Source organism: Bos grunniens, chromosome 11 (assembly GCF_055505025.1).
Source record: "Bos grunniens cultivar Pamir isolate PY7600 chromosome 11, Bosgru_T2T1.0, whole genome shotgun sequence".
Taxonomy (NCBI): Eukaryota; Metazoa; Chordata; class Mammalia; order Artiodactyla; family Bovidae; genus Bos; species Bos grunniens.
The window spans coordinates 87,894,654-87,921,729 of NC_141175.1; the positions used below are offsets into that span (position 1 = coordinate 87,894,654).

At 41.0% G+C, this 27,076-nt stretch overlaps 3 protein-coding genes across 5 annotated transcripts in view; 2 read left to right on the forward strand and 1 right to left on the reverse strand.

Moving 5' to 3' along the window:
- The first annotated feature begins 635 nt into the window (after nt 1–635).
- SULT6B1 (sulfotransferase family 6B member 1) lies at nt 636–16,161 on the forward strand. Its single transcript, XM_086327458.1, has 7 exons — nt 636–834; nt 2,274–2,386; nt 4,877–4,966; nt 7,142–7,268; nt 10,699–10,793; nt 13,754–13,910; nt 15,961–16,161. The coding sequence occupies exons 1-7, from the start codon at nt 636–638 to the stop codon at nt 16,089–16,091; spliced, it is 912 nt and encodes a 303-aa protein (XP_086183584.1). The 3' UTR covers nt 16,092–16,161.
- On the reverse strand, nt 4,838–25,105 carry LOC147363508 (uncharacterized). The gene is made up of 3 exons (XM_086327457.1): nt 23,550–25,105; nt 20,491–23,081; nt 4,838–7,274 (listed from the first exon to the last, which is right to left on the reverse strand). The coding sequence occupies exon 1, from the start codon at nt 24,864–24,866 to the stop codon at nt 24,339–24,341; it is 528 nt and encodes a 175-aa protein (XP_086183583.1). The 5' UTR covers nt 24,867–25,105; the 3' UTR covers nt 4,838–7,274; nt 20,491–23,081; nt 23,550–24,338.
- EIF2AK2 (eukaryotic translation initiation factor 2 alpha kinase 2) overlaps nt 24,680–27,076 on the forward strand; it is a 30,339-nt gene continuing 27,942 nt past the window's right edge. For all 3 annotated transcript variants that reach the window (XM_086327445.1, XM_086327448.1, XM_086327446.1), the window contains exon 1: nt 24,680–24,927. The gene's annotated coding sequence lies outside the window, so the exon portion shown is untranslated. The remainder of the gene's footprint in view (nt 24,928–27,076) is intronic.

The following is a 27,076-nucleotide window of genomic DNA, read 5'->3' on the forward strand; positions in this document are numbered from 1 at the left end:
CCATTGGAGAAGGGATAGGCTACCCACTCCAATATTCTTGGGCTTTCCTTGTGGTTCAGCTGGTAAAGAATCCGCCTGCAATGCAGGAGACCTGGGTTTGATCCCTGGATTGGGAAGATCCCCTGGAGTAGGGAAAGGCTACTCACTCTAGTATTCTGGCCTGGAGAATTCCATGGAGAGTCGGACACGACTGAGCAACTTTCACTTTCACTTCACTTCACACCATGGACATGTATGTGTAAAACTATCAACCAACGAGAGAGGTTTCCTCCATAAATTGTTTTGCTAATATTAAAATATTATATGTGATTGAATTAAACAACTATGTGTTAGACATTTAATATCTATTATTGTCTATTAAGAAAGTCTACTCTGTCCTTGGGAGGGCTGTGTAGAGTGGTAATATAATCCACCCACTGGGTAATATTCCCCGATCCTCAGCCCGTTTTGCACCTGCGGCGTGCCTTTTGTCAGAGGTGGGTACGCAAAAAGCCAAGGGTGGAGGTGGGTGAGAATTAAGTATTTCTTTCTCACGTGAATGGGAGGAGCCCTTTATTCCACCTCCTGAAAACCCCCATTAAAAGCTGTCACTGCCCCGGACAACCACAGAGCAGGTTCTTTAGCAGGGAGCCAGAATGACTGCTAATTCCAAATTTATTGACTACATTAATGAAGCTTTGGAAAAATCAAAAGAAACTGTACTGTCTCACTTGTTTTTCACCTATCAGGGGATTCCTTACCCAGTCACCATGTGCACCTCAGAGACTTTCAAAGCCCTGGACGCCTTTGAAGCCAGAAGCGATGACATAGTTCTAGCATCTTATCCAAAGTGTGGTAACTAACAAAACTTTTCTACAAGGGCACTTTTTCAGAGTGAGTAGGTGGGGAAGGTGCACGGAGAAGGTGGGAGGAGGGCAGGCCATCTCATCTCTACATGAAGCCAGAAATTGGAGAGGCGGGTAGCTGTGGTGAATCAGAACAAAGCCTGTAAAAGCAGTAACTAGAACTGGTAGATTTAGAAACCCCAGTGTCTGAGGGCTTCCCTGGTGTCCCAGTATTAAAGAATCCACCTGTGATGCAGGAAACTCAGGTTCAGTCCCTAGGTGGGAAAGATCCCCTGGAGGAGGGCATGGCAACCCACTCCAGTATTCTTGCCTGGAGAATCCCATGGACAGAGAAGCCTGGCAGGCTACAATCCACGGGGTCGCAAACAGTCAGACCCGACTGAAACTGCTGAGCACGCGTGACGCAGTGTCTGAGGGAGGAGGTCTGTGTGAAAAGAACAGGATCGATGATGAGTGTAGAAGGAGCTGTATGGTGGGGCTAGCAAACAGAAACAGGGCCCACTTTCCATGGAGTACTCAGAGTAGCCAAGATGTTCATCTTGATTTTTGACTGAAGACAAGCATGGGCTTGTCTATAAACATCTATGCCTTCCATGTTATTTTTTCAGGATCAAAGACCAATCCTCCTGTTTCTCAACCCAGTTTTATAGTGGTCCTTCATCAGTGGAGGATAAGATGTTAAGAAACTAAATTACTCTATTTTATACAATCTACTTTTGATTTTTTTTTTTTTTCGTTTCCTTTTTGGCCACACTGGGTGGCATGTAGGATCTTAGTTCCCTGACCAGGGATCATACCTGCACCCCCACCGTGGAAACGTGGAGTCTCAACCACTAGACCACAGGAAAGTCCTACTTTTGATCATTTTTAACTGTTATTCCATCTCTGTTTGTTAAAGCCAACTCCATTTCATATTTCCTTTTTAACTGATGCTGTATTTTTATAAAAATCAAAATCCCACATTGCTGTAGAACATATTAAGGTAAAATATATGATACACAATAAACAACCATTTCTATAGTATAACGTTGTGTAAAGAAGATATTCTAGATTTTTTAAAAAGCACTGCCTCTTGTTAAAGGAGAAATTTAAGAAACAAGATAATCTGATTTTTATACGGAAGTAAGTAAATGCTTCTTTCCACAGCCCAGGTTATGCTGAGTGCAGAAGAACCAGCTGTACACATCAGGGAATTGTTGTAGGTTTTCTTTCCTTTTTTTTAGGCTGTAACATAGTTTGCAGGATCTTGGTTCCCAGACCAGCGATCAAACGTGGGCCCCCTGGAGTGGAAGCAGAGTCCTAACCACTGGACTGCCAGGGAATTCTCTCATTGTAGATTTTAATTTTTATGATATGTATGTTTAAGTAACATGCTTTTATTATATCAAGACTCCTTAATGAGCTTTGGTTCTCTGATTTTTCTTATAGGTTCTAACTGGATTCTCCACATCATTAGTGAATTAATGTTTGCTGATTCTAAACAAAAGTATGACTATCCAGAATTCCCAGTTCTTGAATGTGGGGACCCAGAAAAATATCAGGTTGGTACAAAAGAGCCTTGAAACTTAGAGCAAATTATTCTAGAAAGTAGAATTGGGGGATTTTTAGTTTTGAGTTCAGAAAATACAACACTAAATAATTCATTATGTGCTTATCATATAATCCCAGCACTTTTCAGGAATTATCTCATTTTACTACAGAATCACCTTATTACTATTACTTAAAAATGATTAAATCATTAGTGTGTGTGTGTGAAGTTAGTAACAGGTCATCCTACCTGTTATTAATATTATCTTATCGCATGTTATTACTCACCTTGTCAGTTTAACTAACTAAGGCCTGGATGTGAGATAGGATGTTGTTCTCCCTGCCAGGAAGGACAAGAAAAAGGGGGAGGAAGGATCTGCCTCGAGAGTTTGGTGCTTGGACAGAACAGGGGAGAGGAGGACCATCCAGCCCCCCTCCACACTTAGACACACCACAAACACATGTGGGAAGGGAAGACGGTATCCAACTGGAAACCGCATTCCCAGCAAAACTTAGCAGAAGTGCTCACCAACAAAACTCCCAACAGGCAGACAGAACACACTTACTAGAAATAAAGTCACTTAGGGCGTTCAGAAAATTTCTGGAAAGAGATGGAGACACTTGCCAGGATGACAAATACAAACTTAAAAGTTGGATCCCAGTTGGAAGGAAACTTATTTCCATGGACTGGGCCGAAGTAACAGAAAAATATATTGTAAATGAGGTGTTCAGGGATTTGGGTTTCGAAGTCTTTTGATGTCTATAATTTATCAGAAATGTTCATTTTTCTCTTGAGTATTTTTAAAAGCACTTTTTGCATTTTAATTGTCCCTTGTGGCTCAGCTGGTAAAGAATCCACCTGCAATGTAGGAGACGTGGGTTCGATCCCTGGGTTGGGAAGATCCTTTGGAGAAGGGAAAGGTTACCCACTCGAGTATTCTGGCCTGGAGAATTCCATGGACTGTAGTCCATGGAAGAGTCAGACACGACTGAGTGACTTTCACTTTCACTTTTCATATACAAGGATAGTTTTCTATGCAATGCGTCTTTTATTTTAAAATGGAAATGAGTGAGAGGATAAGCTTCATTTAATGGTTATTCACTTTATACAGAAAATTTTCTAAAATATATACATTTTTTTCTTAAGATGTATCTGTATTTCGACTTTACACTGCTTACAGTTGGCTATATCATGCATTTTTGTGAACATATAATTATACATTTATCTAGTTTTGTTACAATTAACCTCCATTTTCCTGCTGGATATTTTTCTAACCCTTTTAAGGAACTTTACCATTTCTCACATGTCTTAAAGAGATTTTTGGCCATGCAGTTTGGTGGAAATGGCACTCTATCACTTAATCTGAAAATTACCATCCATGTGATTTTGCACAAAGGACTTAAAACCTCAAAGTCTCTTGTTAATCCTTAAAATGGGGGTTACAATATCTACCTGAAAGGATTATTGTGAGTGAATGTAAAAGTACTTCCAAAACTGGAATCAAGAACAATGACTACTAATCATCACTTGGGCCCATAGCATTGATTTAAAAAAAATTTTAAGTCAGTTTTTGCTCCCTTGCTTGAGTTGGGATCTCTAGTTAATTTTTCACAGAAGCATTGGCTATAAACATCTAAATATAATTTCATTGCTTGAAATGATGACCAGCATGGAAAAAAACACTGAAAGCATTAGCCCACCACAGAACATACACTAAAGGTCTGATTTTGAGATAAAAGCCTTCATCCTATCCGATTAAACAGAGCTTCATTTTGTAAATTATCAGTAGAAGTAGATTACAAAAACAGAAAGAATCAATCATGGAGTCCTTATATTGACAAGAATTTCTCTCGTAAGGTATTTCTCAGATATTTAAGTGACTCTGCACTTTCAGGTTCTGTTAGGATATTTGACTGCATGGAGTTTTGCTGGTTTAAGAAAAAAAAAAGACCAAGATGTTAAAAATGAATTTGGAGAAGCTATAGAAAGACTTGAACATTTCTGTTAATGACTTTGAATGTAGAAAAGATCCACATTAAGTGAAAGAGTGGATTGCAGATTTTGAGCTGTCTTGAAGAAAATGATTTGGGGATGGCTGTGGGAAAAGGTAAATTTTTCTGAAAAAAAAAAAAAAAAGATTGGGCAATGGAAAGCAGGACAGAAGAAGGAAGTTCAAAAGGAAGTTTTCAATTGCATATTTATTTGTGATTCTCCATTCCTCATCCCCCACAAAGAAAACAGAAATAAAGAAAATCTAGAGAAGGATGTGGAAGAGGAATGATAGTAATGACTGAAACTCCTCTTCAGGTACTAAACCTAGGAGTGATTCACCACACACACACACACACACACCACACACACACACACACAACACACACACAATACACACCACACACACACACCACACACACACACCACACACACACAATACACACATACACAACACACACACACAACACACACACAACACATAAGCTTTAACTTTATTGTTTATATTTTCAAGAGAATGAAACAGTTTCCATCACCAAGGATTTTGGCAACTCATCTCCATTATGACAAATTACCTGGGTCCATCTTCAAGAACAAAGCCAAGGTGAGTGTCCCTCCACTCGTATTTCAATGTGAAGTTCTTCATGTATAGATATTGGCTTTCTGAGGTATAGGATGAGTTTGCTACTCATCACAGAATTTTAATGAATAAAGTGTGCAGTTTGGTGTTTCTTGTTTTTTCTTCAGATAAATTGGCTATGCTGCTGCTGCTGCTGCTAAGTCGCTTGGCTACAGTTGCATTCAAATGAAATGTATTTTCAGCCGGGATATAAAACATATACATAAAGTAGCCCACCAGGCTCCACTGTCCATGGGATTTTCCAGGCAGGAATATTGGAGTGGGTTGCTATTTCCTTCTCCAGGGGATCTTCCTAACCCAGGGATCAAACCCAGGTCTTCTGTATTGCAGACAGATCCTTTACTGACTGAGCCACCAGGGAAGTCCCTAACCCCCATTAGGTATTTGAATTCCACCAAGTGGCTGTCTGGACTACTCACATCTCCCATTACAAGGGACTCCTCTGTCCCCTCTACCAGGTGTGGATGGCTCTGTAAAACAGTTTTTCTTTATACTGAGAATCTCCCAAATTGGAAATACCGCTTTAATCCATAATTTTCCCAGTTTAATGCAGTTCAGTAGAATCACAAACCCCAGTGATTCTTTTTCCCCCCTCAATTATTCCATGAGACACAGAGCTAAAGTAATGTATAAAGCATTTGGATTTGGAGCAAGCAGCCTTTTGAACAAAGCTTTACTTTCACAAGAAAGCAGGGCCAGAGATGAATGACAGTTAAGGTAAGAAGTTGATACTGAGATTTTATCCATACAGTCCAGCCTGCTGGCCTTCACCATGCTAACTTATGTCTTTGCAAAATTATAAATTGCTATGAGCCAGAGAGATTCCTGAGTGGTAAGCAGAGCCCCAAATATAAGACCCTCAAGTGACAAGAATCTGCTGTATTTGGATTGGGGGCAGAGTTTTAAATCTCAACAAAGACAGACTAGCACATTCATCTCTATTCAGTTTTACCCTACTACCATCAGTTCATGTCTTTAGATTGACGAGGTGTCCTGGAATCCAGACTCCCTCTCACTTTCATGCCATCTACAAATTTGATAAATAGAGTTTCTATATCTTAATCTGAAATCCTCATTAAAATGTTGATGATGGTCTAGTCAGGACAGTTTTATTAAAAATCTCTGGGCAGTTTTACGTTAGTTTTTCAGCCTCCTTTGCATCAGTTTTATGTGCTTAAATGCTTCTGCTGCCGGCATGCCTTCTTCCATTTGCAGAGGAAGTCATAAGCAGCAAATCTACTAATTTAAGAACTATGTCCAAGAAAAAACTGCAATTAGAAATGACTTTTTCTTAGAGAACCCCTGTTGCCCCCTGGTGGTTATTACTTGCTCTTTTATGTGGCCACAAGTCAATTCCAAAAATATCTCCAAAATGGAGGTCATTTTGTACTTTGCAAACCCCACACTTTGCTCTTTCGGAAAGGGAAATGCTACTTGCCTGTTTCCGGTCCTCCGAACCTCTTATATGCTGTCTCCAATTCCTCCAAGGTCACTAACAGTGCTCAGTAATAATGTATTCCACAACATTCTCAGTTCTTTAAAGGGAAATCTGGCCAGAGGGCCCAAACCCACTTGAAGTGGTCTGCAATTTAGTAGTTTTTCTTGGGTTTCAGTTTGCTCTTTACAACATTTATTTCACACTTTTCATTCAGAAAAATGAATTTGTGCCTCATCAGAGAAGGCAGATATAACACTGAAATTCAGAGGTTCTGTTTCCTCCACATCACCCATCATACCTCCAACCTGCCCTTCTTTGATCTTCTCCCATGAAACTCTAAACATTATTTTTGTTGTCCTTAACATTATTTTGTTGTTTTTACTTTTGGGGTGGTTTAACTTTTCAGACCATGCTCTTGTGAGCCTGCTCTTCATTCCTTTTTACATGGTCTACATATGACATTTTACTGTCTCAGTTTGTTACCAAAAATTCAGTGTTACAATATCAGTCTTCTTTTTCTTCTTTCTTTTCCCCTTTTCCCCAGGCTTCCTTATCTGCCAGCTCCTGTTCCTCAACTTCTTTCTTTCTTTTTACCTCCACAAAATCAGGTAGTATACAATAGGACACAATGCTCATGCTTTCAGTTTTCCAAAGTTCAACGCCTAAAATTAAGTTAAGATAACTTAATGTTCTCTCTCCAGATATTGGTGATATTTCGAAACCCTAAAGACACAGCAGTATCTTTTTTCCATTTCCACAATGATGTTCCTGATATTCCAAGCTATGGCTCTTGGGATGACTTCTTCAGACAGTTCATGAAAGGACAAGGTATGGCTGTTGGTAAAAGAACAACAGATGATCACAGAAATACAAAAATTCAAATGTGTTTTAGGATAAAGAAAGAAACAACAGGGACCTACTGTATAGGACAGGGAACTACATTCAATATATTGCAACAACCTACAACAAAAAAGAATATGAAAAAAGACTGCATATTTGTGAATATATATACAACTGAATTACTACACTGTACACCAGAAACTAATACAACATTGTAAATCAACTATACTTCAATTAAAAAAATTAATAACTTTAAAAAAGAAAGAAAAAATAAATTAAGGCAGATCCAGGAACCACAATGTTACTTTTAAATAAAGCTTTCTAGGCATCAAACAATACATTACTGTTTTTAAAAATAATTTGGACAATTCAATATGTTGAGGGTGAATGTTAAATAGCCATAGAACAGACATGGGACAAAAAGGCCTGTAATAGACTTGTACAAAAAGCATTTCAAATTCACTTCCCACAAGTCTCTGTATAGGACAATGATAAAAGCCAAAAAAGAACAAAACCATGACAATGAGCAGCCACACATAAGATACTTGTTTGCCAGAAAGCAAGTAAGGTTTTGTTAGATTATGTTGAAGGTTTTACCTCTGGTTACTGATAACCATAATTTCATAAGTGCCCACAAATGCTCCGGCTACCAAACTAGGTACTATATACACATATCTCATTTAAGACCATACCAACTATGAATAAGGCAGTATTAACTATAAAAAATTTAAATCACTTGCCAACGGTCTCAGTTACTTGCATCCGGCAGCAACTCTACTTCCGTGGGTATAGTGGCCAGAGGTGAATAAATGTCTCTTTTTAGTAGTGAGTGGCTCTGTTGAGTGCTTACAGTATAGTACAAGGAAGAATTAATGCCAGATGACCTTAGAGTTGCTACCAAGTCCCTCTAAAAGGACCACGTTTAAAGGGGATCAGCACAGCAATGCAACACTATCCCATATGACTAGACACTGGGGACAGTACCGAGTCCTTAGCAAAGATTAAGTCTTGGGATTGGGGTGTAGGAGAGAAAAAGAAAGTGTACAGAAGGTGCTTATGAAGCACTGATAGGAAAGATTTGGCTTGTTTAGTAACTACTCACTAAGACCAGATGGAGGCGGTTAAGTCAAGTCTAAAACACTATACTCCATTCATATAACACAAGAGAACATTCAGTGGTGGAGAAACGCATCATCACTGGGACAATCTATTTTAGGGAATCTTTGTTGCTTGTCCATCCTTTTAGTCTAATCCTTTGATTAACAATGATAAGAAGTGGCACTGATATTAATAACTTGGATGGATTTTCTGCCTTGTAAACTTCTTAAAGTCAACTTACAGAGAGGCAGCTGAATGTACTGAAAATGTACAGGATGTAGAATGAGAAGGCCTGGATTGGGCTTCATCACTTATTATTATGTATTAGTAACACTAGATAGAATAAAACAGCTACCATTTATTGAGCACTTACCACATGCCAGGCATGCTGGCATGCTACTCCTAACACACATTATTTTAATTTTCATAATAACCAAATGAGGATAATACTATTATTATCACCATGTTACAGAGAAGAAAACAGAGGCAGAGAAAGACTCTAAACTTTGATTTCCCTAGTTGTAAAGAGAAAATAGGAATACCCAACCTATGAGAGGTAACACAGTACTGTATTTTGTTTGGTTGCAATAGCTCTGGGGTTGAACTAACACTAAAAGATGTCAATAACACATAACTTATTGTGCAGCCTTAAAGTGGTTACTTAGCTCCTCTGGGTTTCTAATTCTCCATCAATAAAATGGGTATAAAATTGTACCTATCATATTGGATTGCTTTAAAAAGTGAAAGATGAAATACATGCATATCAGTAAAACATTTGGAAAAGCAGAAAACCCCACCACAGTGGCATAAACAGATCAGGTTTTATCTTCTTCACTTAACTAAGAAATATGGAGATAGCAACTGACCCAGTAGACCAGTAACGTTGGGTCAGCAGCTCTGAGATTCCCTGGGCCCCTCTATCATGCTTTCTGCAACATTCTCTCAAGTTGTCCACTGTCCCTCTGAGCATCACCTTCAGATCATGAAGAATGGTCATCGTGACAGGAATAATTGTTCTAGAAACCTTCCAGCAGACCCCTGATTGCTGGCTAGGACTACTTCATGTGACCAGAGTCCAAAGGGAGGCAGAAAGTGAGAAGCAGAATTTTCTGATTAGCTTAGACCCAACTAATAAGGGTTTGGTTGGCAACAAAGAAGGGAGTGTACTATATTTGGGGCAGGAAATTTACAGTATTTTGTACAACAAAACATGTAGACACTGCCTGGCTCAAATCATAATAATTATGACAATATTATTATTACTAATAATGTTAATATTGGCTAATATTTGAGTGGGTATTAGTGATCAGGCACTGTTTTAAGCATTTGACATGTGTTAATTCACTTAAAATTCACAACAACCCCATTTTACAGATGAGGAAACTAAAGTACAAAGAGGTTTAGGGATTTTCTCAAAGGCACACAGCTGTCTAGATCTGCACTGTCCAATATGGTAGCCCCTAGCCACATGTGGAAATTGAGCATTTGAAATGTGACTAGTGCAAGTGAAGAGCTAAATTTTAAATTTTATTTTAATTTAAATTTATATTTTAAGACACTCAGTTCAGTTGCTGGAAACTTTTAAGTAAGTTTGGTATGAGTGTGTGAATCTGTTTTTTTAACTATAAGTTTCATGAAGTCTAAATACACATCAAGTATTTTTGGCAAAAAACTTAATCAAATTGATGTTCCTTATAAGTGTAAAACACCCACAAGCTTTTGTAGACTTAGAATTAAAAAAAAATAAGGGCAATGTTTCACTAATAATTATTTATGCTGATTACATGCTGAAATGATAACATTTTGGGATCTGTGGGTTAAATAAATTAAACTATTCAAATTAATTTCACCTGCTTCTTTTCACTTTTTTTAACATGGCTACTAGAAAACTTAGAGTTACAGATGTGGCTTGCATGACATTTCTATTGGACAATGCTAGTCTAGATAACATGTCTCATCATTTCTTTCTGACATTATATCTGTTGGGTTTCATGTCTCATTCACTATTTCTGAATTACTTCATTCACCTAAATGTTCATGAAAATTTGTAGTTCTTGTGAAACCATTTTTACAACTTGCTTAGTTGTGCCACTGTTCCTGAAAATAAGAAAATGAGAAAATCTGACATTAGGACTGATTTATGTCAGTTCTTTTGGAGCAGGGATTTGTAATCTTATAGTCTTGTTTGATCGTATACACATACATATAGTTTATATTTTAGGGCACACATTAACCATTTTATCCTCATTCTATCATTCTATCATTTTAACCTCAATTATTTAAAATTTCTTAAGAAGTTATTTTTTCCCTGTATTTTTAGTTTCCTGGGGAAGCTATTTTGATTTTGCAATTAATTGGAACAAACATCTTGATGATGAAAATGTTATGTTCATATTATATGAAGACCTGAGAGAGGTGAGATTATGATTATTGGTATTCTATAGCAAGGTTTACTATAAATGACAACATAGAACATTTATTCATAATGTCTGATTGCATGAACAAATATTATACTCAATTTTTAAAAATATTCCATATATGTCGTACAGTACTAGGGGAAAAAAACCAAACAATGCATATGTGTTTAGATTGTTTATTTAATAGAAATAATAAAGTTCTTAGGAACTTACTACTAACAGTGACTGTTTTTTTCCCCTCTGTGATAGATAGTCCAAATTAGGAATGGCAGAAATGATAGGTCTCTATTGAGGTTTAACTCAATATGCTTTTGGCTGTGAATTAATTTTTCCATATAATGTTATTTTAAAAAACTGCTTGTTCACAAATATTTATTGAGTTCAGCATTGTTCTGCTGCTGCTGCTGCTAAGTCGCTTCAGTCGTGTCCAACTCTGCGTGATCCCATAGACAGCAGCCCACCGGGCTTCCCCGTCCCTGGGATTCTCCAGGCAAGAACACTGAAGTGGGTTGCCATTTCCTTCTCCAATGCATGAAAGTGAAAAGTGAAAGTGAAGTCACTCAGTCATGTCCGACTCTAGCGACCCCATGGACTGCAGCCTACCAGGCTCCTCTGTCCATGGGATTTTCCAGGCAAGAGTACTGGAGTGGGGTGCCATTGCTTCTCTGAGTATTGTTTTAGGCCTTTGTAATTTATCAGTGAACAGACTAAAGTTCACTACGTGGGAGCTTACATTCTAGCTGGAGAAAGTGGGGAGACAGAATGATAAACAATAAATACAATAGAAATTTTAAATGTATATAATATGTGAGAATGAAGAAAGAGCACAGCTGATTAAGGAAAACTAGAAATCCCCAAGGGTGGGGGTGTCGGGATACTGAACAAATCTCAGCATGAAATAGGATGGTCAGTGGAAAGAAACCTCATGGAAGGCATGCGACATGAACCAAGATCGGAGGGAGATGAGGGAGTGAGCCAAGTAGGTAACCAGAGTAAGAGCTTTCCAGGCAGAGAAGACCAACTGGAACAAAGGCCCTGAGGTAGGAGTGTTCCTGCAAGGATTAAGGAATGGAAAGGAGCAGATGTGGTTGGCTGTGGGGACGAGCCCGAAGAGGCCAACCGATGAGGGCAGGCGTAAGGGGGTGGACTGGAGTGTGAGAAATGGAGTGGCTCTGAGTGAAATGGGAAGTCATTGTAGGATTTCGAGCATAAGAGTGGTAGGAACTGATGTGTTTTTAACAGGATCATTCTGTCTGGTGTGTGAGAATATATTAGAGGGAGGGAAAGAGAACCCAGGGAAACCCATGAGGAGGTTATTGCTCTAGTCCAGGCAACAGAAGGAAGATGGTGGCTCAGACCTGAAGGGGCCATGGAGGGGAAGAGAAGTGGTTGAATTCTGAACTTACGTTGAAGGAAAAGCCAATAGCATTTGCTGCTGGACTGGATGAGGGAAAGAGGAGTGAGAACAAAAGAGAAGTCAAATGAGACTTTTATTTTATTGGTCCAACCAACTGGGAGCATTGAGCTGTCACCATGGGAGTAGGAGACGGCAGCAGGTGAAGCAGGATTGTGGGGAAGACCAGGGATCTGGTTTTAAACATCAGAAGGCTAAGATGTTTATCAGTCATCCAAATGGAGAGGCCAAGTAGGCAGTCGGGTATTGAAGTCTTAAATGCAGAGAGTTCTGAGCTACAGATGTAAATCTGGCCCACAAATAACATTTAAAGTCATGAGATTACATATCTAATATGTAAGCATATGGATAGAGAAGTTGACCAAGAACTGAGCCTTGCAGCCCTCCAACATGAAAAGTTTGAATAAAAAGGGAGGAATCAGCAAAGGTGACCTAGGAGTAGCTAATGGCATAAGAGGGAAACCAGAGTCCTGGAGCTCTAGGGAAGAAAGCATGTTAAAGAAGAGACTCAAATGCTCTCTAACGGAATTGAGTCTTTAACACTAGTTTCTCCTGACAGTCTTATAAAAAAAAAAAGTGTAATTGAATTCATCCCTTCTGTTTATCCCAACATGAAAGAACATACTCATGTAGTCTTTTCCCCGTCTCGTCTAGAATGTTGCTAAAAAAAATTGTGATTCATGGATGTTAGTGTTGTCCCAAATGTTAATCATTCTTTCTTGCAGTTGGTAGGAGGTTGCCTGTTCAAATTGATTTGGGGACTGCTGTAGTATATAGCCTGCTCCTTTGGGAAATTCACATTGCACACTAGCATATTAAAGATTGACAGATTCTACAAACAAACAAACAAAACCTTACCTTTACTAATCCAAGGCTTCCACATTTATTTGACCGCAACCCTTAACCTTCCTTCCCCCCATGAAACATCTATAAGCACCTATATATTCACCTATATATTTCATTAATATATGAAATATATTAATGTTTTGTAGAGTACAGTTTAAGAAACTGTGCTAGAAGATTTCTAAATCTCCATTGGTCAATGATACTGTTGAAAAGGTTGATGATACTTACAAAGGTATTAAATGATATATTCCAAGACTCATTCTAGCTTTTATGATTCTAAAAATGAGCCTTTCTTGATAGAATTAAATATTAGCTACAAACAGGATTTAAAAGAAAAGAGAATTTGAATGAGCACATACAAATATATTAATTTCCTCAGCTGGTTTAGACTGGTGCTTTTTAACAAAATGAATGTCATCTTAGATAAAATTCTACCCTACTAATGAATGCTTACTGTCACTATCTATACCCTGAATAGTTTAGTAAGTCGTAAATTGAAACTACAAAGTAAAATCAGTACAGAGTATCTTAAAGGGAAATTTCAAATATTTATACTGAAGTATCAAAGTAAGTCTGAAGAGATAGAAAGGGACAGCTGAATTATAGAGTTAGGCTTAAAATGCATTCTAAGAAGCCTGTCTTTGCTCGGGGCACAATTCCCATAGAAAGAAGTTTATCCTCTAAAATTTTGTTTTCAGAATCTGGCCACTGGAATAAAACGAATTGCTGAGTTCTTCGGATTCTCTCCATCTGGGGAGCAGATTCAAACTATTTCGGCACGAAGTACCTTCCACGTCATGCGAGCCAAGTCCCAGGAAACACACGGTGCTATGGGCCCGTTCCTGTTCCGCAAAGGTAAAGCTGCCTTGATTTCTAAGCCATCCATCAGTCTGCACATAACAGGCAATTCAAACAACTATGCTGAAGAAGACGGGATTTTCTTTGTCTCTTCCTCAACAAGAAGTCTGACATAGATCAGAGCTGGAAGTGGTAACTCCACGCTATCTTTTAGAGTACTAAGCTCCTCCCACCTTTCTCTTGCCACCTGCTGATAAAAGGAGAGCAGCTAGAGCTCCTGAATTACAATAAAGTTAGAGGGTTATTTCATTAAAGTAAAAAGGGAGTGGCAAGAGAATCACATGCATTTGCCGAGCGAGCCCCCTTTACAGAACTTTGTGGGAAGCCTCATTCAGTGGCTTACATCTCATTGGTCACTTCTCACTGTGCTGTTGGCTGGAAAATGTAGTTTTTTAAAAAGGTGGGTGTGTTATTACTCAATTAAAATCAAAGTTTTATTAATAAAGGAGAAGGAGAAAATGAGTGTTGGATAGGCAACCAGTTTTCTCTGGCACTGATGATTTGACTAAATTTCATTAAAGTATTCTAATTTCTTATGCAAATGTATGATAATATATAGCCCAAGGATTGTCAGTTTTCTTTTTTATTGCATATATAATGAAAGTGTAATGTGATTTAGAGGCAGCACATGTAACAACTATTACTTATTAAGCATAAATCATGTGTTAGGCCCTTTGCTGGGGTTAAATTTTATAGCAAAAATACATTAAATCCTTAATTTTATAATATGGGCACCAAGACTCAGAGATATTAATTGATCCTTTGTCACAAAGCTAATTGGGCTTCCTAGGTGCGCTAGTGGTAAAGAACCCAACTGCCAATGCAGGAGACTAAGAGATTCAGAGTCGATCCCCTGGGTCAGGAAGATCCCCTGGAAGAGGGCACTCCAGTATTCTTGCCTGGAGAATCCCATGGACAGAGGAGCCTGGTGGGCTACAATCAATAGTGTTGCACAGAATCAGATACGAGTGAAGCAACTTAACATGCACGCACAAAGCTAATTAATGAAACAGGATACAAATGTAGGTCTACTTGATTCTACTATACTTTGTCAAATGAAGACTCATTTAAAAAAATCCACTGTGAATACAACATTGTATATAAATCTGGCTTTGGTTTGCATTCTGACTTTAACTCTGATTTTTATGCCCTATTTTATTAGCTTTAAGAAGAGGGGAAAAATAAAACCTTCCTATATGTTGTTAATCAAATACTCTTCAGAATAGAAAAAATTCTAAAAAGTAGTGATTTTAAAATATTACACTATTCCATGTAGAAAATTCAGAAAGTACAGAAAAATGAAAAAGTACTAAAAATTATCCACATTTCCCCCACCAGAGGCAGGTTTGACTTTTTGACACATTTCTTCCAGCCTTATTCTGTGATGTTTCATATAGTTGATGACATTTGTAGAGAGTTTTGTTTTTTTATTCCCTTCATATATGTAAGCATGTTCTCACATCATTAAAACTGCTTTATAAATATACATTTCATTGGCTATGCAACAAGGAGCTTAACAACTTCAACCCAAATCATCAAAAGAGTCTAAGGAAAAGAGTAACTTCTTTACTTTTAAAAGCACATAAGAAAAATATATCTCAATCTCAGGCAAAATAATAATTTTTTGCAAAATTTTCAGCACTTGGAGACTTAACCAGAAGCTGCTATAAAAATATTAATTTATCTTCACAATGGGTATTTAAAGTATTAAAAGACTTTAGAGAGAAAAAGATGATTCTAAAAACGTGGTATTTTGGTCCCAGGTATTGGAAGAGGGGTGGGGGCAGGAGGTCACTGAGGTCACGGGCCCCCTTAGTGACACTGAAAAAGTACATCACCTACCACAGCACACCATACCAATGAGGAAGCCCAAGTGGATCTTGCTCACTTTACAAGAAAAAGTACATTAGTTTTTTAAGACTGTGTAATTTTTTTTCATGTGTCCATTTCACATTTCAAAGTGAAACTCTGCACGGAGAAATGGTAAAATCAAGAGGAAATATTCTAACAGGTATCTAAGTCTACTGTTTTTTTGTGTGTGTTGTAGGTGAAGTTGGTGATTGGAAAAACCTGTTCAGTGAAACTCAGAACCAGGAAATGGACGAAAAATTCAAAGAGTGCTTAGCTGGCACTGCCCTGGGAACAAAGTTGAAGTACAACTCATACTGCCAGCCTTGATTCTGGTCAATTCAGCTTATTTTCCTTAATAATAACTGAATTTAAATATCAATAATTACATAATAATCTAATCAATAATGATAAAAACATTTTAGACATAAACAGTGTTTAATAACGAAAACAAATGAAAATTTTGAGCACAAACATAAGTTTGTTCACTTTTTACAGAAAGATATGTTTAGGAGAAGGAAATGGCAACCCACTCCAGTATTCTTGCCTGGAAAATCTCATGGACAGATGAGCCTGGTGGACTAGTGTCTGGCATCGCAGAGTCATACACAACTTAGCAACTGAACAACAACAACACACAATCAGGCAGATGGTGATTTGGGGAAATAGTTCTTGATGGAAATGCGACATAAAATGAAGATTGAAGTGACCTAGCATATGGAATACAGAGTTTTGTAAGAAATTAACATTTGTGTATAGAATAATAATTGCAAATATTCAAACAATAAAGTCCAATGATAAATAAAAAAAAAAAAAAAGAAAGATAAGTTTAGCCATCCAAAAGGGATACTATATTTAGTGATGCATCCTGGGGTTTTAACTTCTTTCATGCTCTGGGTTCACACATGACCATAAGCCAATACTATCAGAGATATACCTAAATCTGTTTGCACATAGATGAGACAGGCCTTTCTGTCTGATCACAGGAAGGCCTGTGATCATGATCACAATGTTCTGTCCTCTCACAAAAATCCCTCTCTTCCCCACTGTGGATCAGAGCCCTTGTGATCTGATCCTTTCTGAACTTACTGCTATGGGAAATTTAATTCCAATTCTGCCCCGAAATAAAATGAGTAAACTCTATTCTCATTTGATTCAAGAAAAACACATTGCTCATGTACTCTGTGTGTGTCATTTCAGAAAGCTCTATGGAGGCCCACTCTCAAGGGACTTTATAGTTGTACTTAATACAAGCTTCACTTTAAAGCTAAAGATTAGAGGTTATGTTATTCTGGCATGAAGGCTTTCCTACCAGAGAGCCTCAAGTAAGCATGTGGAATCTACAAGAGAAAGCAGAAAGTGTTCTGGAAAAAAAAAAAAAAAAACCCTTTCAACAATCTCCTTAATATTTACACTACAGCTAGTTTCACTGTAAAGCTAAGTTCTACACAGTTAATAGAATGAGTTGTAAAAAAGTTACATAAAATTGCTTTGAGAAAGATTATAGGACTACTATTTCTAGCAGTATGGTAGATTAAGTAAACTGAAGACTCTTTCCTCAAAACACCAAGAAAGGCTACATAAAAATTCCTTCAGTGGCACTGGTCAGCTTCCAATAAAGTGAGTGGACTTAACAGAGACCAAAACTAAAGAGAGAACTGAGAACTAGAGTGAATAAGAATCAGAGATGACCTTGAGATGTCAATGAGAAATCTGCAGAAACAGAGACTTGGGTTTTAATGCCCAAGCTCATATGATTGGAGCAGGAATAGACAAATAGGCCAAACAAAATAAAACAAACAGAACAAAATACAGTGGCCAAACTGATCCATGAATGTAAAGAAAGTTCAAATACGACAGAGATGGCATTGCATATCATAGGAACAGATTAAACTCTTCAACATTTGATGCTAAGATAACTGCTTATGATATAGAAGAAATAAAATCAGACCTTTACTGCACATCACTCAAAAAAATTAATTCTTTACAAATTAAAAGGCTGTATGTCAAAAGATGATGTAAAGACTACGTTTTTAGAAGCAAATACAAGTTAATATTTTTATGACCACAGAGTAGGATTTATTAAGCAAGAAACAAAACAACACAAAAAGGAAACAATTTATATTTTGGGCAACATTAAGATTTAAAATGTAAAACAGCATCATTAAGAAAGTAAAACCAAATGAAACAGCGTGTCAGAATTAAGATTCCACACTGTTGTGGAGCCACCCTCCCTGCTGCTGCTGCTGCTGCTAAGTCGCTTCAGTCGTGTCCGACTCTGTGCGACCCCATAGACGGCAGCCCACCAGGCTCCCCCGTCCCTGGGATTCTCCAGGCAAGAACACTGGAGTGGGTTGCCATTTCCTTCTCCAACTCATGAAAATGAAAAGTGAAAGTGAACTCGTGTCTGACTCTCAGTGGCCACCCTCCCTGGCCGCCCTCAAAAGAGAACAAAGTTCAGGTCACTTACTGCCATTGCTACTGCTGACACCTGAGATGGCCTCTGCCCTTTGAGAGCTGACAGGGGAACATGAGTCCAGCTTCTGCCAACTCCCCTGAGCTTGCTTGTCAACTGGTCTGTCACAGAAAAATGGGACTTCCTTCTATGTTCCAAGTCTTGCACCACTGTTTATCCATCACTGGCTAGACTTGAATTATACTGAGAATTTTAACTCCATAGTAATCTGGAAAATGTGGTTTTAACCTTCCATACATTATAATCCAGGAGATGCGGAGACATGGAAGAGAGTTGGAATGGAAGCTAAGTCAAACTTAATAACATATAGTACAGTCCACTCTTTCTACCAATAATCTTTCAAGCAGTCCACTTAATGCAGTTGTTCCCTTCTTCAAATGGAAACATGCTTATCCTACCTCCTAAATCTGTATGCCCACTGTGATATTTCTTCCTCATTTTAGTCACAACCCCACTTTAAGACACTCTGTCCCAAAGACTATCTTATAAAATTAACCACCATCAGCAAATGTCAAGTAAAAAGGGCAAGGAGAACAATTAAAAGAGGTTCATCCACTGCTGGGCATACACACTGAGGAAACCAGAATTGAAAGAGACACATGTACCCCAATGTTCATTGCAGCACTGTTTACAATAGCTAGGACATGGAAGCAACTTAGATGTCCATCAGCAGACGAATGGATAAGAAGGCTGTGGTACATATACACAATGGACTATTACTCAGCTTTTAAAAAGAACGCATTTGAATCAGTTCTAATGAGGTGGATGAAACTGCAGCCTATTATACAGAGTGAAGTCAGTCAGAAAAAAAAAACCAATATAGTATATTAATGCATATATATTGAATTTAGAAAGATGGTAATGATGATCCTATATGCGAGACAGCAAAAGAGACACAGATGTAAAGAACAGGCTTTTGGACTCTGTGGGAGAAGGCAAGGGTGGGACGATTTGAGAGAATGGCATTGAAACATGTATATTACCATATGTGAAATGGTTCGCCAGTCCAGGTACGATGCATGAGACAGGGCGCTCAGGGCTGGTGCCCTGGGGTGACCCTGAGGGATGGGATGGGGAGGGAGGTGGGAGCAGGGTTCAGGATCGGGGACACATGTACACCCATGGCTGATTCATGTCAATGTATGGCAAAAACCACTACAATATTGTAAAGTAATTAGGCTCCAATTAAAATAAATTAATTAATTTACAAAAGTTCATTTGTACATAACAAAGACAAAGCTATGGAAATACATGCATAGCTTCTATGGTTCTTTATTTTGCATCTGGTCATGAGACCGTAGCTGGTGTTTATAATTCCTTGTTCATTCTTCCCTTTGCCATCAGATGTCTCCCTGGTTAGTAGGGTGATACAGACCTTCAGTCTTGAAGGATCTGAGTCCTTAACATTCCCACCTGTGTTAGAGACCTCTAAATTTCCATTAATGAAAAAATCACTTATCACTGAATGTGGAACTACTGAAAGGAATTCCAGAGAAACCTTTGGGTTGAAGACATACTTATCTCTGGCTGCATCACTATTTCCTCTTGCTAATTCATATCAATCAATCCAACCAGTCCAGTAACCCCCTTCTTATTATTATTATTTTGGCCATGACACATGGTGTGTGAGATTGTAATTCCCCAACCAGGAATGGAACCCGCACCCCCTGCATTGAAAGCTTGAAGTCTTAACCAGTGGACCAACCACCAGGGAAATCCCTCCCCTTTATTTTCTTGATAACTTAATGGCAAGATGCACCTGCAAACTTGAAACTGCATGTTTCAAGTTCCCCTTCAAGGAACCACGTGGTGAAAACACAGCCCAAAATCATAGAAACAGGAAGCCCTTATTTTGCAAGCATTTGATTAGGTTTAACCATGGAAAACAACCCTTTTACATCTACTGATTTCTGGGCTCGAGTATTCCGGCCATGGAAGAAATAGCAACTAGGGTCAGAACACTTACTATACCTGAAGGACAGTACACCCAGCTTGCCGAGTGTGGTCTCCTACCTGGGGCTGTAACTGAATCTTCAATACTTGATCCCACTCTCCTAGAAGGCCAGCTGCTTTCAGGTGATAAGTTCAAGATAAAACCATTGAATCGCATGGTAGTCAGTGTACTGCCTCACTTCTTTCTCTGCAAAACGGGTTCCTTACTAAGGGATATCATTATGGCGAACAAGGTATTTGGAAAGGCTACCAATGATGGCACTGGCAGAAGCGCTAGAGGAAGAAAAAGCAAGCCCATACCTGGAATACATGCTTTCTCCACAGAAGGCAGATCCCTGCCCACTCCATGATGAAAGGGCTCCATGTAACCGACCTGCCACCAAGTGGCGGGCTGGTCTCCACAGGTGTTCAGGGTACTTGTGCTGGGGGTCTCAGTGTTGGGCTCAGCTGTCGGAGTGTCGGGTGTTCAGCAGTAAGATCCACCTTGACAAGATCGCACACCTATCTCATCCATTCCTACTGCCAAGGCTGTTCATTTGTGTTAAACGAGCATGGGGGTAGCTGGGGAAATGCCAACTGACATCTACAGAAGTTTTCTTGCACGCTAGCTTCTCAAGTCTCCTTAGAAGGGGGTAACTCTCATGAAGATTCACAAGGAAACCCAATACACTCAGACTCTGTGTCCATTCCAAGTGGTCACTCACATCCTTTTCCCCCAGACCTCCTTATCATCGACACTCTGACCTTGTTCCTTCCAAATCTCCGAATATCCAAGTAGGCCGCTACCTTTCTCTCCTCCCAAGTGACAACTCAGTGTATTGCTTGAAGCTGCACCCTGGAAGGATTTCCCTTCTCCCACTATCCTTTAGGGCCACTTCCCTGAAGGGCTGTTGGAACACATCAGTTCACTTCCAGTTAAAGCCAGTGTATAGTGCTTCACCTGAATTTTCCTTTCTCAGCCACCTGGTCACAGGGAACTCCCCATGAGACCAGAGATGTGGGTTGATAAAGCAGAGAGCAGGAATGCATGTCACAGAGGTCTTAGATATCTGCTCACGTAGCACACCTGTGGGCTGCCATCTATTTCAGTACTAGAAACTCCAGGAAGTTTACCACTGCTAGTGGTATCTGGTGAGCAAAACTTTCTAACTACTGCTCTGACTCTGTGGCCCTTTTTTTGGAGGTGGGATGGAGTTAAGTGTTGCCACATGGCTTCTGCCAGTCTGGGAGCCATAATCTCCATTGAAATCAGGTAGTTTTTCAATGGGAACATCTCCCGTCAACATTCCCCACCCACCGTGGACAGCCACTACAGAGCTTTTCAAAGATGAAAATACACTGCTCAAGGCCTGGTGAAGGAGAGTCCTTTGGATATTCTTAGGGGGCATGGTTAGAAAGTGAGTGGATAGGTTGCGTACAATTAATCTACTCGAACAATCCTGATTCCCTAAGTATTTTTGATTTCTTCTTTTGTATTACTTGGCATCACAATTTCATTTAATGTTGGCCACCACTGAGCTCAAGTTATAGTAAACCAACTAAACAAACTCTTAGAACCATTGCCAGTGCTGGAGCCAGCGCAATGAGTGCATAATGTGAACTATGTTCCTTTTCTCATGTTACCTTTAGAGTCATACCCACGCACTTTTCTTGGATTTCTGCTGATAAAAATTAGTGAAATCTGGTAATTCTTTCATTATGTAAACAGTATTCTTTGGGTCAGATCTTGTCTGTATCCTCTTGAAGCATTCTAGCATCTGATTCTAGTTCTAGAAGTGAGTTCATGAGGTAGGAATAGGACATTTGGAAAATCAGCACCTCCTTACAAGCTGACAACTTCAGGCTCTTCAAGTTTGGCTGTACCAGCCTTATCCAACAAGCATGGAAGAGCTGTGGTGATTCAGCAGAATTTCGGAGGGCAGTGGACTCCTTTCAGTTCAGTCACTCAGTCGTATACGACTCTTTGTGATCCCATGGACCGCAGCACGCCAGGCCTCCCTGTCCATCACCAACTCCCGGAGTTCACCCAGACTCTTGTCCATTGAGTAGCTGATGCCATCCAACCATCTCATCCTCTGTCGTCCCCTTCTCCTCTTGCCTTCAATCTTTCCCAGCATCAGGGTCTTTTCCAATGAGTCAGCTCTTCACATCAGGTGGCCAGAGTATTGGCGTTTCAGCCTCAACATCAGTCCTTCCAATGAACACTCAGGACTTACCTCCTTTAGGATGGACTGGTTGGATCTCCTTGCTGTCCAAGGGACTCTCAAGAGTCTTCTTCAATACCACAGTTCAAAAGCATCAATTTTTCGGCACTCAACTTTCTTTATAGTCCAACTCTCACATCCATACACGACTACTGGAAAAGCCATAGCCTTGACTAAATGGACCTTTGTTGGCAAAGTAATGTCTCTGCTGATTAATATGCTGTCTAAGTTGGTCACAACCTTCCTTCCAAGGAGTAAGCGTCTTTTAATTTCATGGCTGCCATCACCATCTGCAGTGACTTTGAAGCCTCCAAAAATAAAGTCAGCCACTGTTTCCCCATCTATTTGCCATGAAGTGATGGGACAGGATGCCATGATCTTAGTTTTCTGAATGTTGAACTTTAAGCTAACTTTTTCACTCCTTTGAATCCACCCAAATTCCCAGGATCTTATTCTTTCCCAGTCAATGGCCTCAGTGTTCATAGAAGAGATCTGAGGAGGGTACAAATTAAGGTTATACAATAACAGCTAACTGCAGCACTGAACTCCACACCTAATTTCTGCTCCATGAACCTTGAGATGACAGGAAGCAAGAGGTTCTTCCGGGCAGTCATAAAAGCTTGTATCCTCTGACCATGCTTGAGCTTGTCATTTTCTTTCTTTAAGCTCTTTCGGCCAGTTCAGGGGCTTTAAAAAGTCAGAAAACATGTCATTGCTATTGCCGTTACCTCTGAAACAACCACCTCACACCCACAAAGCTGGTAAATGGACTCCGGCAAACAATCACTACAGTTGGAGCTTTCTGTCATCTCAAAGGGCCACAGAAAGAGGGGTCTGACCCCTGTCTACCTTCCAAATCTTCCACTAGGGCTTCATATGTGGGGAAGTTAAATCAAGGAAACTATAGTGTTTCCCACTGATAGGCTGCAGTACCAGAGGCTGCAAAAGAGACACGGGAAAGCCAATAGCCAATATGTAATGTGTACCTGAAGTCCACCTTGGAAATGCCTCTTCCCCCTCACCCTAGCTAGGATGTCGAGGTACAGGCTTCTGGTTCTAATTCTAGCTCCCTTGCTTACCAGCTGTTACTTAACTTCTCTGTGCCTCGGACCTCGGTTTTCTCATCTGTTAAATGGGCATAGTGATGGCACCTACCTTGTAATACTGCTGTGAGATGGGTACTCAGCACTCCTCAGTCACTCAGTCAAGGTGCCAGTATTACTCTGGGAGTGTGATAGTCCATTAGATGAGGAGGATGTCTTGTCTTGCTCCTCTATCCACGGGATTTCCAAGGCAAAAATAGTGGAGTGGGTTCTCTTCTCGGGGAATCTTCCCAACCCAGGGAACAAACCGGATCTGTGGCATTGCAAGCAGATTCTTTACCGTCTGAGCCACCAAACCTTGCCTCAGGATATCTTGCAGGATTTAAAATTTTCTCATTAAAAATCCTACTGGTAAGGACTTTGGTTGTAAACTCCAGGAGACCCCTCAGGAAGCAGATGGCTCTCCTAACTGCTGGCTGGTACCTGGTACAGCAGGTACAATTACCTGTTGAATAAATGAATGGTTACATGGAAACAGAGAGAAGGGAGATTATGCCTCTGCATCCCCCGTCTGGGTTGCTGTGAGGAGAGGTGCTTCGTTGGTTACGGGCAATGGAATCCTGGCTCTGCCTTGGCAGAGTTGATTTACTCAGTTTCTTCCATTATGAAATGGAGCCAATGATATCCAGCCCCTCCAGTTCAGTTCAGTCGCTCAGTCGTGTCCGACTCTGCGACCCCGTGGACCGCAGCACGCCAGGCCTCCCTGTCCATCACCAACTCCTGGAGCCCACCCAAACCCATGTCCATTGAGTCGGTGATGCCATTCAACCATCTCCTCCTCTGTCATCCCCTTTTCCTACTGCCCTCAATCTTTGCCAGCATCAGGGTCTTTGCAAATAAGTCAGCTCACCCCACCCCAAATGCTGGCGTTGAAGAGGCAAGGGGAGCATTTACGGCAGAGGGCCTGCCACGTTGCGGGCCTCGGAGACCTCAATGCCCTCCCCATCTCCCGGAGGACCCTGCCCCGCACCGGGGCCGGCGACAGTCCCAGCAGCCGGGGTGGGGGCTGCAAGGCCCTGGACGTCCGCGCGCGGACTCCAGGTGGAGGCCTGACGCGGGTTTCAGGCGATCGCGGGGCCTGTGCGGACCCGTGCGGGAGGGGCCGGGGCGGCCGAAGGAAGGCGGAGTCCGTCGGGAAAACGAAACCGAGAGCGAGCCGCCCAGACTCGCCGAGCTTCCGCTGACTGTAGCGGCGCGGGAGCTGCGAGGGCCGGCAGCTGGAGCCAGCGCGGAGCGAGCCCGCCTGTCCGCCTCCCCAGCCCGGGACTGGACGCCGATAAGAGGCCCCGGACCCCTGCGCCGCCGCCCCGGTAGCGCTGTCCGAGGCCCGCAGCCGAGTGCTGGCCCTGGCTGGACCAGGGGAAAGCATCCTGCAGCGCGGTGGGAGCTGACAGTCATTTTCTTCCCGCGAAGAATTTTTAAACCAGCAGGTAACCACTAACCCGGGCCTGGTTGCTGGGGGGAGGGGAACCCGTGGAAAACGGAAAAGTCCTGTGGCTTGATAGACAATGTGAAATACGGAGGCCTGAATTGCCCAAGATTGGCAACAAAAATCTCCTGCCCAAAATCCCTTGAAATTGTCTCCCAATTGCCCATCTTTGGCCCCCGCCCAAACTCTGGCCCTCCACCCCCACCCCCACCCCCACCCCCACCCCCACCCCCCCAGCTTCTCGCACCGTAGCAACCCCAGGCCCTCGAAGGCAGAGCAGGGAACCCTCAATCCCCACCCTATCCCCCATTCTTCAATAACTTTCCATCTCATTAGAACCCTCTAGAAGGTTGCTGGCCTACAGGCATGGGCCCCTGGGCCCTCCTTTCCGACCACACAGGCCTCCTTTCGGTTCTTGGAGCACTGCCAAGCACTGCCCCTGCCTATGGGCTTTTGCACTGCCTGTTTCTTCCTGGAAAGCTCTTCCCAGAGACCTGTATAGGCCAGTCGCTTGCTTTACCCTGTACTTGTTCCAATGTAACAGTATGAGAGCAGCCTTCCCTGAAAAACCTCCATGTAAAAGAAACTCGGCCATTCCCTTACAGTACCCCCTACTCTGCTTTAGTTTTCCTAGTACTTATCACGTTGTAATATTTCCTGTAGGTTTGTCTTCAAGGTCTCTGTGCTGTGGCACCTGCCTACCTCTCTGACTCAAATCCCACCATTTCCCTTCGTTCACTGTGCAGCAGTTTCCTTGACTTTTTCTTAGCCTTCCAAAAGCCATGCTGGTGCCTGCCTGACGGTTTCCTCTGCCTGAGATGCACTTCCCCCTGTCTAAGCATGATGGACTTTCTCATCATCCAGGCTTGATTTCAGTGTTGCCTCCTAAGAAGGGTCTTCCCTTGCCACTGTATTACAGCCACCTCCCTCGTATCTCTGTCCCCACCTCCTAATGCCCCGTCTATCTCATAGACCTATTTCGCTTCATTGGAGCACTTCCAGCCATCTCTTATCCTCTCCTGTTTGTTGCTTCTGGACTTTGTTGCTTCTTGTAGCTCTTGGTCTCTTTTGGAAGACAGTCAGTTAAATTAGCAATTGTAATAAAGGAGACAAGGGCTGTAGAGCATCAAACCAGGATGTCTTCCAGGGGGTGTGGGAAGTGACACTTGAGCTGAGATCTAGAGGAAGCAGGAGTTCACCAGGCAGAAGCAGCTAAGGGGGTAGAGTCCAGAGCATTTCAGGAGGGAGTTTGTTGGTCAGAAGCAGTTGGGAGCCAGGAAAGAGTTAGTGGGGGAGGCGTCCTTTTGAGAACCATCTCTGTGTAGGTGGAATTTAAAGCTCCAAGCCTTGAGGGGATCACCAGGGAGTGAGTGTAAGTAGAGCAGAGAGGAGATATGAGACCTGGACCCCGAGACAATGCAGTATTTAAAAGAAAGGATGATGAAGTGGAACCAGGAAAGGAGACAGAAAAGGAATAGCTTGTGAGAAAGGAGGGAAACCAGGAGAGGATGGTATCTTAAGTGTCCAAGCAAAGGGGTAAGGAGGGACATAGGAGCGACCATGTCTTGTGCCAGTTATGTGTCAAGAAGAAAAGGGCTGGGAACAGACCACTGACTAGTTGCAGAGGTGGGGGAGCCATTGGTAACCTTGACAAAAACAATTCAGATGGCCTGTGGAGGCTGCATGACTGAAGTGAGGTTTTAAAAGATTCTGACACGACTATTTTAAAAATGGAAAATAACAACTGTTGGTGAGGATTTGGAGAAATTGGAACCCTCGTGCATGCTGATGGAAGTGCAAAATGGTACAGCCACTGTGGAAAGTAATTTGACAATTCTTGAAAAAGTTGACTCTAAATTACCATATGATTTAGCAAGTCCACCTCTAGGTGTCTGCTCAAAAGATTCAAAAGTAGGCATTTGAATAGATTTTTGTACAACAATGTTCATATCATCATTATTCACAATAGCCGAAAGATGGAAATAACCCAAGTGTTCATCAGTAGATGAATAGATAAACAAAATGTGGGATATCCATACAGTGGAATAGTATTCAGCCTTAAAAAGGAAGGAAATTGTGATATATGCTTCATATAGCATGGATGAACCTTGAAGACATTAGCTAAAACACAAGAGGACAAATATGGTATA